The sequence below is a fragment of the Lolium rigidum genome, chromosome 7 (genome assembly GCF_022539505.1).
Source record: "Lolium rigidum isolate FL_2022 chromosome 7, APGP_CSIRO_Lrig_0.1, whole genome shotgun sequence".
Lineage (NCBI taxonomy): Eukaryota > Viridiplantae > Streptophyta > Magnoliopsida > Poales > Poaceae > Lolium > Lolium rigidum.
The window spans coordinates 15,451,994-15,467,654 of NC_061514.1; the positions used below are offsets into that span (position 1 = coordinate 15,451,994).

Below are 15,661 nucleotides of genomic sequence, written 5' to 3' on the forward strand. Positions count from 1 at the left end.
CTGTTAGCCCGTTGTCTTGAACAGCTTCAGAAAGTCCTTAGCATCTCACCATGAACGCTGCATCACGTACACCTTGCCGACTTCTAAACTGACTACAACGGTCACACCTAACTATATGTAGTACAATGTAAACTTGCGATACAAATAGAATCAAGATTAATGCTAACAATGGATTATGATTTCTATTGCTGTTTGTTCATGGTTTGTCTTGGCTGAATTTTACTCTCCTAGGTTTAATGTCTTGCCTTTTATTCTAGATATGATATATGCCATTATGCACAACAGAAAGCTTTTGATATATTATATCTTTCTACGCATATTCCGAGTAATAAAGCATATGAAATGGATTCCTCAGTTAATTCTAAATTAACAATAGGAGTATGTCTTTATCATTGAATCTATCTGCAGGACTACTTGCCATTGAGATACTTCTGCTATTGATATGTCCATGCCCTATATTGATTCGCTGTGACTCCTTGCCATGTGGGGAACATCATATCAAGCATGTTGTATTAGTGGTCCATGATGGCGAGGTCAATCCGCCTGTGGATAATAAGATACCGGTTGCTTGATCAAATTACAATGGGAGCAGGTCAGTGAACGTGTGGTACAACAACTCTCTAAAATGCATTTTTAATGCATTTCAATATTTTGAGCTGGATCTGATGAAATAGACTCTCTTGCCTCACATATCTATTTGTTTTTGTTTGGTTTGTAGATGATTGCATCCATTCATTTATAAATGTGAGAATCGTGGAGGAATTTGGATTATTTTCTAAATTATGTGTCGGTTGTTTCATGCTGGTGCATATTTGTTTTTGTCTTTTTGACGACGGGGATTGGCTCAGGTGATGTGCAAGCTGAGTGGTATCAAGCAATTGCGAATTGCATTTTATAACTACCTGTAAGTATCATCTTGTTGTCTTGCTTTTGATCCACATGATCACTGTTATTAGCACTAAGGTCCTAACTTCTTCTTCTGTGCACTTGATGAGGAAGAGAAAATCTTAGTCCTTGTTAGGATTAACTACAGATTTTTTTAAAAAAAATTGGTGTTACTTTTTGAATTGAAGTTGTACTACTCATCTTGAAAGATGGTCAGAAGAGGAAGCAGGCAAGCAATGCTGACACTTTAGCACGAGCCGATGGCTTCATCTCGCTGTGGTCGCAATGATCTTACAAAGAATTCGGTGAGCAGCAGCGGCCGATGGGTTTCTTCTTGTGATGTAGTTTTTTCTGACCCATGTGAAGTAAATGTTTAGCACTCCTTACTGAATCACCTTTAGTGAACAACACAATGTATTTAGTTTGATTGTTTGATCTCGGAGTCCTTGTGACATTTTTCTTGTACTCATAATAGTTTTGGTATTGAATCTCTGTATGTCCCAAGGATTTGGAAACCGTATGACTTGCATGGATTATAGAATATCTTTTGAATACGTTATCTTTTGAATATCTTTTGGATCATAGAGTATCTTTTGGATTATAGAATATCTTTTAGATAAGTTGTCTTATTAGCTACCTTCATCCCAGATTAAGGCTTATATTATTTTTAGAAAGTCAAACTATGTTAAGTTTGACTAAGTTTTTACCAAAAATTATTAACATGCAAAATATAAAATTAATACCATTGGATAGATGATGAAATATATTTTCGTATAATATCTACAAATTATTTTATTTGTTGATATATTTTTCTAAAAGTTTGGTTAAACTTAAAATATAAGGCTTAAGATTTGGGATGGAGGTAGCTAGCAGTTATTTTTAGTCTGCACTTGCTATCCGCTCTTGTTAACTAACGAGCGAACGACGACCGATTTGGGCACGAGCGCCGCACGCCCTTCCCTGCAGCCACCGCTGCTAGCTCCGCCTTGGACCGATGCCACCGGCCTGCGATCCACCACCCGTCAACGTCGTGACCGTCTCTAGTGCCATGCCACACCCTGCTCCGCCCCGTCGCCGCTCCTAGCTCCACCTCCGGACGACTCCACCAGCCCGCACTTCGCACCTGTCGACCGGCTCGTGTGCCGCGCCGCACCGCTGCCCGCGGTCCGCGGAGGCACGGAGTTTTGTTTTTCCAGATGGGACGGCAGGCATGAATGGGAGTAGTCAAGCGATTCACCGGGCAAAACCATCTTTTGCGAACCATTCTTTGACCGAGGCGGTGGCAGTGCCCGTAAATTGGATAGAAAAATATGGGTAATTAAAAAACAGACGAAAATTTGGGATGAAACCTTATTTATTAGTAGGTAAAGATAAATAATAATGTTCCTAGTAGTCAATGTAAGAGACCTTAATCTTAGAGGACAATCGCACACGTGCAGGCTGAGCAATTGGGACGCACATTACCGGGTAGGAAGCGCCCCATGGGGTGCTCCAGCTACGAGTATTTCCCATGTGCGCCCATGGGGAACGCTATCTCTGCAAGAAACTTAAAACTAGGGCGCGTTTCCCGTTGACACTCAACTACCGAATTCTTGAGAGCTCGAGCTTAATTAGATCGGAGCCTCCGATAATTTGCGAGGTATAGCAAGATGGAAATGGTGGACGCCGAGATCCCCTTGCTAACTGGCTCGGACAGGGATGAGCTGCCACTCGCCGGCGTCTCCGACTTCCGCGGCCGCCCTGTCTACCGCAACACCTCCGGCGTATGGCGCTCCGTCTACTTCGTCGTCGGTACGTAGGCATACAGACTGTCCTACCCAAATTAGTTTCATTTAATCTGCCATGGATTCGATCGGCCGGCGAATTTTGTGCAGTGGTGGAGATCGCCGGGACTTTTGCCTACTACGGCGTGTCAGCAAACCTGATCACGTACATGACCGGACCACTGGACCATTCCAACGCCGCCGCGGCCGCCGCCGTGAACGTCTGGTCGGGGATTACTCGCCTCATGCCGCTGCTGGGCGCCTTCCTCGCTGACTCTTGGCTGGGGCGCTACAGATCCATCATACTTGGCAGCACCTTCCACGTTCTGGTAATTAAATCTCCATTTAACTTTTTGCATAGTCAGGAAGCGCACGCGACGATATTTTTTGCTTTGCTTTGAGCAAGGAAAAAAATAGCGCATTAAAAATAAAATAGCGTGACCTTCCAAAATAAATTATGAAGTTTATAATATGCTAATAGCGCGCTATTTTATAAAATAACATTTCACAAAAGATTTCTTTTGACAAATTAGCATGTATGCTAAGGATTTCAACAGCTGAAAAATTATCCAAATCACAACTATCAATACAAATTAAATAGACAAAGTCCTATTCACCATGAAAGACAAAGAGTTGTTAGTCTAACAATTAACATCAACAATTCAACAGCCATAGTCTAGAACTAGATGGAAAATTAAGATTTAAGAAAGACAAGTAGGCAACTAACCAAGCAACATGCAAACAATAAAAAAGCCAACTACATAGTAGAAGCAGTAATTAATCAAAATGAGATGAACTAGATGAATATTGCATGAAGTCACCATCTGATTCAGAAGAAGAACCGCAAATTATAGCTCATCATAATAAAAAACTAGAAGCAACTTTTTCTTCCTAGCCAACAGCTCTTACTCGTTGTGATGTTGATTCTTCTTCTTCAACATGTACACGTCATGTGAGGAGGAGTGGGAACTATCAATGGGTTTCCGTGGTTTTCCAACGTGTTGAATGGGTACGGTTAGAAATGGGGATTTTGGATGGCTAGTCCGCTGCTAGATTTCCCTGCAGAAAATAGCGCCGTTACAACGCTATAAAATAGCGCTGCATGTATATCGCCGCTAATAGCGTGATTAGCGTCATAGCGATACACATGTGCATACGTGGCGTTCACTCTCCAAATACGCTATAGCACCGCTATAACGCTGAAATAGCTCGCTATTTTTTTAGTTCGTTTTAAGGAAGGCATGTGCCGATGTTCACGTGATCTTCGCACATTAACCTTGTTGCTATGGGTGTGGTTTTTTTTTTATCTCGAGATACACATAACTCGTTTTTTTTAATTTGAAAGCGATATTTTGAAGTTTTTTTAAAATTTGAAAAACAAATTTTGATGTAGACAGTGTTATGATCTACGTACGTACAAAATTTCAACTTGGATACCATATATTCAAGGCTGTAAAATTTTAACTTGAAATACCTTATATTCAAGGCTTCACAAAAATGAAAAAAGTTTGAAAACAACCCCAAATATAAGGTATTTCGAGTTGAAATTTCACATGGTGGTAGAACACGACATTATTGACATCTAAATTTATTTTCACATTTTTTTTAAAACTTTAAACCGCTGTCTTTGATTTTTTTATAAAATATTTAAGTTGCATGTCGGTTGGTCCGGTCCCCCCTGCTATAAAATGTAGTACTATCTAACTGAACATGCCCAGTCGGCTAGAAGACGTATACCATGTCAAGGCTGGTAGGTTTGACTCTGACCTGGAGGTTAATTGTACCCAAATTAGGAATCTTTCCGGTGTAGATCATGTGTTTTCTAATGAATAATTAATTACATGTACAAGGTCAATCAAATAATACATATACAATATTTAAATAGAGTTAGAGCATTTCCACCGGCACTTAGATGTCGGCACTGCGTTATTGGAGGCGCCGACACCCGCTCCCTTTACTTGGGGAGGGCTGCCTCAGACCGGTGAACCCAAAACAGTAGCCCCAATAGAAATTTTGGACCAAAACGAATTAAACCTCGCAATAGAGATAGAAATTTGAATGAAGTTTTTCAAATAGCAATTCAAATGTTGGACGACATCCGGACACCAATCATCTCGTAGTCCGGCTACCAAAAAATAACTTGAGATTCATGGCCAAATGGATCAAATGAACGATGTGAGCGGTGGGGGAACCTCCATGACATCATCGATCATGGGCGGCTACGCGTTGATCACGGGCGGCTGCTCCACAACCGGTGGTGTTGCCGATACCACCATGTACACCGATGCTGCCGCCGCCTCTTGGGCTGCCATAACCTCCTTGCCGTGCGCTCGTGGTCAATCTCGTGCCACACTCTCGCCAATATATCCATGTTCGACATGTACACCGTCAAGATCTTTGCTTCTTGTGTCACCTTGGCCAATGCGATGTTGGATGCTTCATTCATGGCTTCCATCATGTCAGCTTCGGCTTCCATCTTAGTGGCCTCCACCTTCTCCCTCTCGAGGCCAATGTTGACATCTTGTTTGTCCAACATGGCCTTCCACATAACGGCGCCCCTCTCATCCATATCCTTGTTCTCGGTGGTGAAGGACACCATCTTCTCAATGGATGCGTCAATGGCGGTGCCCCATTCCTCTCGGCCTTCACCTTTTTTCCAATTGGGGGCCTTCCGAGGAAAACGCGACACTGACCGGTCCACTTTCAACATCGCCGTCTTTGTCCTTCAAAGAGTGAGCTGGACATTGTCCCATTTCTTGCAACCTTCAAGCCTTTTGAACCAATGCATGAAGATGAAGTATTTTCTTATTCTCATCCTTGTACATGGCATGCGAGGTCATTGATCATCTAGCAAAGAACAAGTCAATGCATGAAAAATACGGTGAGCATATATAGAGACATTGTAATTGAAGGATAGGCACTTACGTAGTTGATCATTGTCTTGTCGTTCTCTTGCCAGGTTGTACACCTCATGTAGCATCCACGGAATTTTTTGCACACATTTTTTTATGATGTTACACTTGTGAGACATGGCCGACTCGCTGTGGATCATGTGGATGGTAGCGTAGTCACCGAAGTGCTTCCTCTCGTTCAATTGATCGTAGATACGCTTGTAGTACTTGTCGATGTTTTGATTGGCCCTGTTGATGGGCTCACAGTCTTCCAAGCGTCCATGAGGCACTTGTTCTCCAAGGACTTCCACTTTGGCCCACGGGTGCCACTGGTCCTCTTCTTTTTCGTGGTGACGCTGCTGTCGACATTGATCAGCTCAGCCTCCTCTTCCTCTTACGCCTCATTGTCCTCCTCATCATCGTATTCATCCTTGCCGTTGTCGTCATCAATGACGGGCTCGAAGTTCCGGCCGCAATGGAAAATACTCAACCTTTTGCATAACGGACAAGTAACTAAGCAAGAAGAGTGGACAGTTATACCAAATCCTCCCAAAGCACCACTTCATAGTGACACTCTCAAGAGTATGAATAATACTAGGAGGGGCAGAGGACGACCAAAGTTTACATGAGAAGAGTCGGCAAAAAGAGGCAAAAAGAGACATGAGGAATTGTAATGTACTGAGAGATTTGGCCCTTGATAGGACTGCATGGAAATTAGGAATTCATGTGTCAGAATCTTAATTAGTTTTCTTGTTCCTTGTTTTTGTTTCTATTTTCTATTTTTTGTTTCCTTGTATTTTGCTGGGTTTCATATCCTCCTACCCCAACTTTCTTTGGAAAGGGCTGGTGTTGTATTATATTTCTAGGAATATATATGATCAAGTAGACATAATTGGATAGAACTGAAATACACTAGAAATACCAGGGATTTTTAAATACGCCCATCATGGAAAGATGTTAAAATTAAAATGTGCGTAAATTATTTTAGAATATTTTTATTGATACATGGTGGAGAAATGTAGGAAAAGTAAACTTAAATTCAATATGAGCTTAGAATTTCCTAAAATTTAAAACCTTATGTTTATACAATTACATTATATTTCTAAACATTACAGAACCATAATCATTAATTTGGACTCTACTTGGTAATAAAAGGTAGATAAATTTTCACTCAATAATATTCCAGTTTCAAATATGTCCACGACTTACTTATACCCCTTATAATCTTCAAAAAGATGATGTTTTGAACAATGATGTGGTCTTCAAAATGTAACTTGACCATTAATTTTCATAAACATAGTAACTTTGTTATTCCGAGGACAAATCTATGCGATGACCACACATCCAATGAAAATGTAGAACAATATTGGTGGTCAACTTTTTAAAAGTTTGATAAAAATGAAATCCAAACTATAATGTTTTATGTAGGGAGTGTCAAGCTCCGGAACTCGGACACCAGAGGTACTGATACCCTTATAGAGGTTCGCTGGGGGGCGACAAAGGAACTCTAATCATCATCAAACTGCAAGAACACACAACCATTACCAAGGTTTAGGCTGACCTAAGGCTAACAACCCTACGTCTTGCTTGCATATATTGTCTCTTTGGTGGATGATTACACGGTGAACTCCTTGCCGGGATAGATGTTCCTCTTCATGCCCTTAGATGTGGTCCTCCTTATGTTTTACCAAGGGGATACCATAGCCGACTGCGTTCGGACCCTACACTGGGAATGATGTGGGGAGAGCTACTTAGTACTCCCTCCAACCCAAGGCTTAGGGCGTATAATTTTTTTCAAATTTTCCTCATAGCATAAGGCGCACGATGTGGTTTGCACGTTTTCTTCCAATACTACCCCTGAAATCCGTTTAAAAGCACTTAAGTATCGGAAGGGGAGGAGTAATTTGGGCTGCTGCCATTGGCTTGCCATGTTGCATGCGGGAAGCTGAGCAGATAATCCGGAGAGGAGCATTTGGTGGGCGGCTGTTTATTGGCTACGCATGTGCATGCGGTGAAAGTGGGCAGTTAATGTGAAATTGGGAGGCGAGAAAGAGGGAACTTGCATTTGCATGCGGAGATAAATTAGGAATCAGCTCACAGTTAGAGGGGAAATTAAGGAACAAATCTGGCAATTTAATAGGGACATGTTTGGAAATATTTTTCTCGCTGGATTCTCCTTAATCAACGTGCCAAAAAAATTACGCCTTAAGCCTTGGGTCGGAGGGAGTACACAACAAGAAGGGAAATAGGAGGGCGACATTGAAAAGGCGACGTGCCCTATCAACCAAGCGTTCTACCCTCGCCCCACCCCATCTTTTGACTTTAGTCCCGGACCCGGCATGCTCTATGTTCCCAAGGAACTATCCTTCCTTGTCCCGTGAGGGTCCTCTACCCGAGATGGCTTTTTTAAGCTTTCACGGCGGGGGGGGGGGGGGGGGAGGATCCGCACGTGAATGTATTGCATTAAAGAGAGAGTTTATAAGTTACAATGTGAGGTGATGATGCCACAGATGGCCGTCCACTCTTATGTCCGCTTGAAGCGGTGATACCATAATGTGAAGTGTAAGATGATGTTTCTAATTGTCATGGCATGTGGCTGATCTATGCCTTTGAATACTTTGCCATTCCTTGCGTCCCAAATCTTCAAGAGTATGACTAGCGCCACAAAATTCCATACTGAGCGAGGAAGATTATTAGGGAACGGTATGGACCGAATGTCTGTGAAGCAAAGAGCATTTGGTAGGATACCTAGCTGTCTCCATATCGCGTCTGAAGCTGGGCAAGTGAACAAGAGGTGCGTTCTATCTATCACTGGGGTGAGGAATCTCGGCATTCCTCAAGAGGATATGATGTGACGCTAGTCATAGTCTGGAAGCTTCCTCGGTCACCCGAGATGGCTTGGTTACAAGCTTCCTCTCTGTGGCCTTGGCTACACTTTGAGCACGGTTTGGGATGTGCTTGCGGTGGGGATGTTGGAGCTGATAACCAGTCCAGAGGGCACCAACTCGGCATCTGACGTCTCCCTCTGGTCCTCGTTGGCCATGCACAAAGTGGTCAAAACTGAGTCATGGATGAGCGGCATTGCTGACGCGCCCCTTCCCGGGATCAGGGGGATGCGTTAGGGCTGACGATTTCTTCTTGCAACTGGGGATGCGGAGTAGCTTCTCAGCCTTGCTAGCCGATCTTTATGTACCTGCTTTGCAAACCGTGAAGGCCCCCGGACGCGTGGACATGCACTCGGTGGGTTCAAACACCCTGGTTTTTCGAACCCGACACAAAGCATAAAAGTAAAACTTAGGATTATACTCATTTTTGTCCTAGCTGTGCAACTCAATCTAAGCAAGTCATGTATAGTAGGCACAATAGGAGTTAATTAGCTCTTTCTTTATGACATCGATTAAGGGCAAAGTAGGAACATAATGGCTAATGTTGCATTGGAGGCATAAAAGACAAGCATTTTGACAAAACCTGGAAAAGGCTAATAGAAATATTTCTTGAAACGGAGGAAGTATTTCTCTAACATTGTATGCCTGCATTTTGCTCGAGAATGTGAAATACTCCTGTAGCGATCCGACCCGGTATGGGTTGAATCTCTGTGCTTATTTGTGCTAGTCCCTGGATCAATCGCTAGCACGCACAGTTTAAGATGTAATACCAAGAAACAAAGGTCTTTATTACATCGCATGATCCAAAATTACAAAGTAAACATTACAAATTGCATAGCCCGAAGCTAGCATTATATCAGAGTTTACAACGAAACATATCAGCATGGAGTCCTTCGTCTTCATGTGCCACAGGCGAGCATGTCGAGTATAGACTCGTAACCCTAACCATCGAACCTCACTCGTTCATCGGAATATCTGCAACATAAAACGTTGCAGCCACGCAGGGTCAATACATTTGGAATTGTATTGGCGAGTATCACTAGAGACTTATAACAAACCTATCAAGTACATTTTCAAGGCTAGGGTTCAAACTTTTATTTTGCACAAAGCAATCATATTATCAATTTATCATCCTAGTTTTTATTCCAAGGATTTTAATCTCCGAACTCCTATAGTGCACATGTGAGTAGGCCAAGCTCAGGGCCCCTACCATGCTAATCTCCTTTTCTTCATTGCACATGTCAGTAAGTCAGGCTCAATGCCCTTGTCATGCCAATCACCATTCCACTAGTGTACATGTCAGCAAGTCAGGCTCAATACCCTTACCATGCCACCACCAGTGTACATGTCAGTAAGTCAGGCTCAGCGCCCTTACCATGCCATTCACCACCAGTGAACATGTCAGTAAGTCAGGCTCAACGCCCTTACCATGCCACCCTCCCATCCACTAGTGTACATGTCAGTAAGTCAGGCTCCATGCCCTTACCATGTCACTCGACCTATACATGTCAGTAAGTCAGGATAAAACCCTTACCATGTCGGTCGACCTACAGCCTTCTCAAGTACTATTCATATCCGCCCAAATTCATCCAATTGTTGTTTTCTCAACTCAAAACTAACCTTTGAAGTAATACATACCCATGATGATATTCCACCCACTATAAAGTAAGCATATCCAAGCAATCAAACATAGGTTGACTAAAAATGAATCCAATCATAATAAACATATGGCTATCCTACGCCGGGTTCCATAGCAATAGTACACAATCCATCAATAACAATCTACACCTACAGGAAAACAATAGATATGTTATGATCAAAAGTTCAACTTGCCTTATTTGTCGCTAGCGTTCGCACTCTCCTTGCAACAACAGGTATTACACTCCGCACGATCTAGATGATACAATAATCACAATAAATATCCAGAGAGCACAAACAGAGAATTCACATAACAAAGTAATGCATGCATGCTCTGGGAATAATTTAGATTCAAAAATACTTTATAACAAAGTTGTTTATTCAATAGAAATTTCAAATAGGCATTTTAACATGGACAATATCCTTCTATATAAAATAGTTTCATAAATGTTATAAACATGTACTAATTTATAGAAAATCTCCGTATCTTTAATTTGGCGTTGGAATCAAGATAAAAGCGTTTACCAAATTTATAATACATTGAAAATACTATAGTACTAGTTATAAATTTAAAAATCTGCAACTTCCGTAAAAATACAACCTAACGTACCAAGGTGTTCTTCTCATTTTTATGAATGCAGGGGTGTATTATTTCCTAATTTTGGACGTGTAATTATTTTTCTAATATTTTTACAAGATTAAACATATCGCGGTTAAATTTTGATGTTGTACGAAAAATTGCCCGGAAAAGTTTATTGGATGGAGAAACTCTCTACAGGAAAGTCGTAGAGGATTTAATTATAAACTCAATGAAAGAAGAATCATCTAAAACCGAGTTATGAATGATTTGATATAGAATTTTAAAGTTAGAGATGAGCTAGTACAATACACTAAGGAATCGATTGGAAAATGAGTCGCAACCTGTACAGATTGAGCTAAAACGAACCATCAGATCTGGATCTAAGGGACCGCAACTGAACGGCCTTCATTTAGTCTTAAACGTACATGCACGATTCAAGTAACGAGCTGCCGGCTACTTACAGCTGCCGAAGCACGACGGTGGCTGGTCGGGCGTGGGGCTAAGCGTCACTCCGCTGATCTCCTGGCTCGGGAACCATGTGTACAGGGACCAGCTCGTCGCGGAGAGCTCGCTGGTGATGTCATCGTCGATCTCTTCCTGGAACAGCGGCGACAAGCGGACGGATCGGTGACAGGCGCCAGACATCTTCGAAGAGGTTGCTGCACTACAAATACGAGCGAAGCAAATATTTAGAAGATACGCAAGGACGAGGGGAAAACAAGGAGCACGAGATTGAGATAGGGGTCCTTCTGTTCCGGCCAAATAGTCAGCGAATTGAACCTCCGAAGCTCGGCGGCGACGATGGCGAAATCCGGCGAGAAATTTTGGCAGCCTAGCGGCGCTAAATTTAGGGTTTTTAGGGAATAAAAACAGGGGAGATGTTGGAGTATTTATATGCGAGGTTTCGTGCCAAAGGAAAAAGCAATCCGAGCTGAATCGAGCGAGAAATCTGGGATTTTTCCCGTGTCAGTTAGAACACGTACGCGCTCTGGTCTTTGGCTTGGAGGTTGGGGATGACGTGCGGGCCTCACGCGGCAGAGAAAGAAAAACAAAAATAGAAGAGGACGTGGGTTGCACTAGGAAACGTGAGGCTGCGCTGCCTCGCTCGCGTGCGCGGGCTGGCCTCTGGCTTGCGTGAGCAGCCTGGCTGGTTCCTCTTCTCTTTATTCCTTCTTTATTTTCTGTCTTAATTTTTAGAATTTGTGTTAGACATCTAAACTAACTTAAATAAAATCTGTAAAATTCTTAACAGTTAAATAGTGCATTTTGGAATACTTTTTCAGTCCAAAACAAAAAATACAAAAGTATACTTTATGCACTTGGCCTTATAGGCTATTTATGAAATCTAGAAACATAATTTTGATTTTACGAAATCAGGTAATTAAAATATTTTCTGAAACTAAAACTTTTGGTAGGTTTTATTTCAACATGGGTTTTAATATTGAAGTTGAGATGACTCAAGCGACTTTATAAAATTAATTTCGGTCAAAACCAAATTACGAAAATGTTATGATGCATATAATGCCTTAGATGGCTATTGAGAAAAAGTAAAAATAGACTTTAAGTTATTTTGGGTAGAACAAGTTTGTCAACATTTTGAAAACTAAACCTTCGGATATTTTCTTGTAGAGCCATTTGGCAAACTTTCAAAAATGACTTTATGTTTAAAGAGACAACCAAAATTGAATAGTTCGAAACCCACTTCACAAAGTTAAGAAAACAATTCTAAAAGTTTTAGTTTCTTCTAATATAAAAAAATATAGAATATGAATTATATTTTCTCCTTTGAATCAAGTCCTCAAAAGTTTCTTTTCATTCATAATTTTCAACCAAGTCAAGCAATTCAATCAACTTAAATTATTAATTGTTTTACATTCCAAAATTTGAAAATTTTGGGATGTTACAACTCCTATATAAATTTTAGACTAATGTGTACTCTAATCAAACTCTTTGTGCTACGGAGTAGCTTTTAGTATGTCACATCTGTGCTTTCACATATGCAGGGAATGGGGATTCTAGCCGACCGTTCCACAAATACTAACAAGTCTGAACCACATGTATCTATGTAGGGTTACGGCATGATCACTCTAGCATCCATGCTCCCGGTGCTACGACCATCACCATCCATCAGCGACGACTTCTCTTCCCGCCCATCAACGATGCAGGTGGCCTTCTTCTATGCCTCTCTCTGCCTCATTTCCATCGGGTATGGCGCAGACAAACCCTGCGGCGCGGCCTTCGCTGCCGACCAGTTCGACCCCGATCACCCCAGAGAGGGCGCGGCTCGCAGCTCCTTCTTCAATTGGTGGTACTTCTCATCGGTGGTTGGTATCGCCATCTCTATCGCCGTGGTCAGCTACATCGAGGAGAACCTTGGCTGGGGAATTGGATTCGGCATGCTCTGCGCCATTGTGCTCTGCTCCTTTGTTGTGTTCCTCCTCGGCAGCCCCACCTACCGCCTTTACGCGCCCACCCGAGGCACCCAGAGCGCCGTCACCCGGCTGGCTCATAACCTTGCTGCGCTTACCAAGAATTCAGGCTTCCCGTTCATTGCAAAAACAAACCAGCAACATGAAGACGAAGATACATTGGTGAAGTTAGAGGAAGCGCGAAGCGTGCTCCGTCTCCTGCCTATCTGGGTGGCGTGCCTAGCATATGGTGTGGTGTTCGCGCAGGTCCTGACGTTCTTCAACAAACAGGGCCGCACCCTAGACCGACGCATCTTTGGCGGTTTGGAGCTGCCGCCAGCAGCGTTACAGACGTTGGGGCCGGCCAGCATCCTAGTGTTCGTGCCCATCTATGACCGTGTGCTGGTGCCGGCGCTGCGTTGTGCCACGGGCAAACAGTCAGGGCTGTCGCAGCTGCAGCGCGTGGGCACGGGCATGGTAGTGTCGCTGGCCACAGCGTGCGTGGCCGCGCTGGTGGAGAGCCGGCGGTTGGAGACGGCGCGGGAGCACGGACTGGTCGATGACGAAGGAGCAACGGTGCCGATGAGCTGGGCATGGCTGGTTCCACAGTATGTGATGATTGGGGTAGCAGATGTATTCACGATGGCCGGGATGCAGGAGTTCTTCTACGACCAGATGCCCGACGAGCTCCGCAGCGTCGGTTTGGCGCTCTACTTCAGCGTGACGGGCATCGGCAGCCTCATCAGCGGCGCGCTCATCTCCCTCATTGATGGCATCACCAGCAGAGACGGCGGCGATAGTTGGTTTGCGGACAACCTCAATCGCGCCCACCTCGACTACTTCTACTGGCTGCTTGCAGTCCTAAGCGCCGCCGAGCTCGCGCTCTTTATCTGCATCGCCAGCACCTACGTCTACAAGCACAAGAGGGCTTCCTTGATTGTGAGAATCTAATTAACGGGCAGTTCATGTGCAGCAGTGTTGTTGTTTTCTGCATCATTTCTGATGATGGTCTGTAAATAATTTCCACTCCATACGTGGGACTATGTATCTATGGTGGTTGAGCAAATTTGTTCTTTCTCTGCCGACCGGTTGGAACTTGACTTTGTAACGAACTTTACACTATACTTCCTCCGTCCACAAATAAATAAATGTATATGCGAATTTTCCAAGATAAATTATGAAGTGGAATGAAAAATACATTTGAAACATGTATCTCTCCTCTTTAATTCTTTCATCTCCAATAAGACAAATGCATGTAGAAAACAAGAAAAATATGTGCTTAATATTATTGAGTTTGATTTCCACGACGATCGGCGATTGTTACTATCGTTCTTCACGGATGGAGGCACGAACGAGCCACGTGGCGGTGCGAACCACGGAGTGACCGAGGTTGGAGACAAATTCTTTTTTTGTGTGTGTGTGGGGAGGGGGGGGGGGGTGCGGTTGGGAGGTTGGCCATATGCACTCGAGTTTGATTCATGAAGAAACTGTAAAAATTCGTAGCATAGAAAACAAAAAAAATTTCCTACCGCAAGAACGAATAACAAGCCAAGATCTAATCTAGTAGATGGTAGCAACAAGGTGAAGATCAACATACCCTCGAAGATCGCTAAGTGTTAATGAGATAGATCTCGTGGTTGATGTAGTTGATCACTTGCAGCTTGCAAAAAGCGCGTAGAAGATCTTGATGGTGCCACAATCGGGCAGCACCTCCGCACTCGGTGACACGTACGGTGTCGATGAAGACGTCCTTCTCCTCGTTCCAGCGGGCAGCAGAAGTAGTAGATCCTCCTCGAAATCCCGGCAGCACGACGGCGTGGTGGCGGTGGTGGTGGAGAATTCCTGCAAGGCTTCACCGTAGCCATGCAAGAGGGAGGAGGAGGAAGGGGCGGCTAGGATTTGAGGAGAGGTGCTTGGGCTGCGACTTGTACAGCTCCTGGGGCTCCCTTGCCCTCCTTTTATAGGTGGAAAGGGCCCTTGGGTCGTACAAGACCTGCCCCCAAAGTTTGGGAGAGTTCCGGCAGGTTTCTGTCAGCCGAAACCTACTAGAACTAGGACTCTTTTGCCAAATCCGAATCTGCCTTAGGGAAAACTCCTTAACCCTTAAAGAAAATGTGGATACACCTATTATGGAACCCTCCGGACTTCCTTAAACAATCCGGGTCGTCCCGGACACTTCCAGAACCTTCCATAATATTCTGAACCCTTCCGATCTTTCTATAACCTTCTAGAAGCTTCGGTCAAAACGCCGAACTTTTTCCGAACCCTGGAAAATGACTTCCTATATATGAATTATTCTCCGGACCATTCCAAACCTCCTCGTGATGTCATGGACCCCATCCGAGACTCTGAACAAAATTCGAACTCCATGCCATATTCCATATCTACTTAAACAACATCTAACCTTAAGTGTGTCACCTAACGGCTCGTGAACTATGCAGGCATGATCGGGACACCTCTCCGATCAATAACCAATAGCGGGACCTGGAGATCCATAATGGCTCCCACATATTCAACGACGACTTCGTGATCGAATGAACTATTTGCACACGATACCGATTCCCTTTGTCTCGCGGTATTTTTTACTTATTCGAAGTTTGATCGTCGGTAT

The 15,661-nt window shown here is 43.4% G+C and overlaps 1 protein-coding gene across 1 annotated transcript; it reads left to right on the top strand.

Annotated features, from left to right (window-relative positions):
• Positions 1-2,583: 2,583 nt before the first annotated feature.
• Positions 2,584-14,083, top strand: LOC124670950 (protein NRT1/ PTR FAMILY 5.10-like). Its single transcript, XM_047207407.1, has 3 exons — positions 2,584-2,680; positions 2,712-2,977; positions 12,712-14,083. The coding sequence occupies exons 1-3, from the start codon at positions 2,584-2,586 to the stop codon at positions 13,999-14,001; spliced, it is 1,653 nt and encodes a 550-aa protein (XP_047063363.1). The 3' UTR covers positions 14,002-14,083.
• Positions 14,084-15,661: the final 1,578 nt, after the last annotated feature.

Coding starts and splice junctions, on each gene's coding strand:
- LOC124670950 (XM_047207407.1), top strand. CDS start 2,584: ATGAGCTGCCACTCGCCGGCGTCTCCGACTTCCGCGGCCGCCCTGTCT. Junction 2,681..2,711: donor GTCTACTTCGTCGTCGGTAC/GTAGGCATACAG, acceptor TACCCAAATTAG/TTTCATTTAATCTGCCATGG. Junction 2,978..12,711: donor GCAGCACCTTCCACGTTCTG/GTAATTAAATCT, acceptor GTATCTATGTAG/GGTTACGGCATGATCACTCT.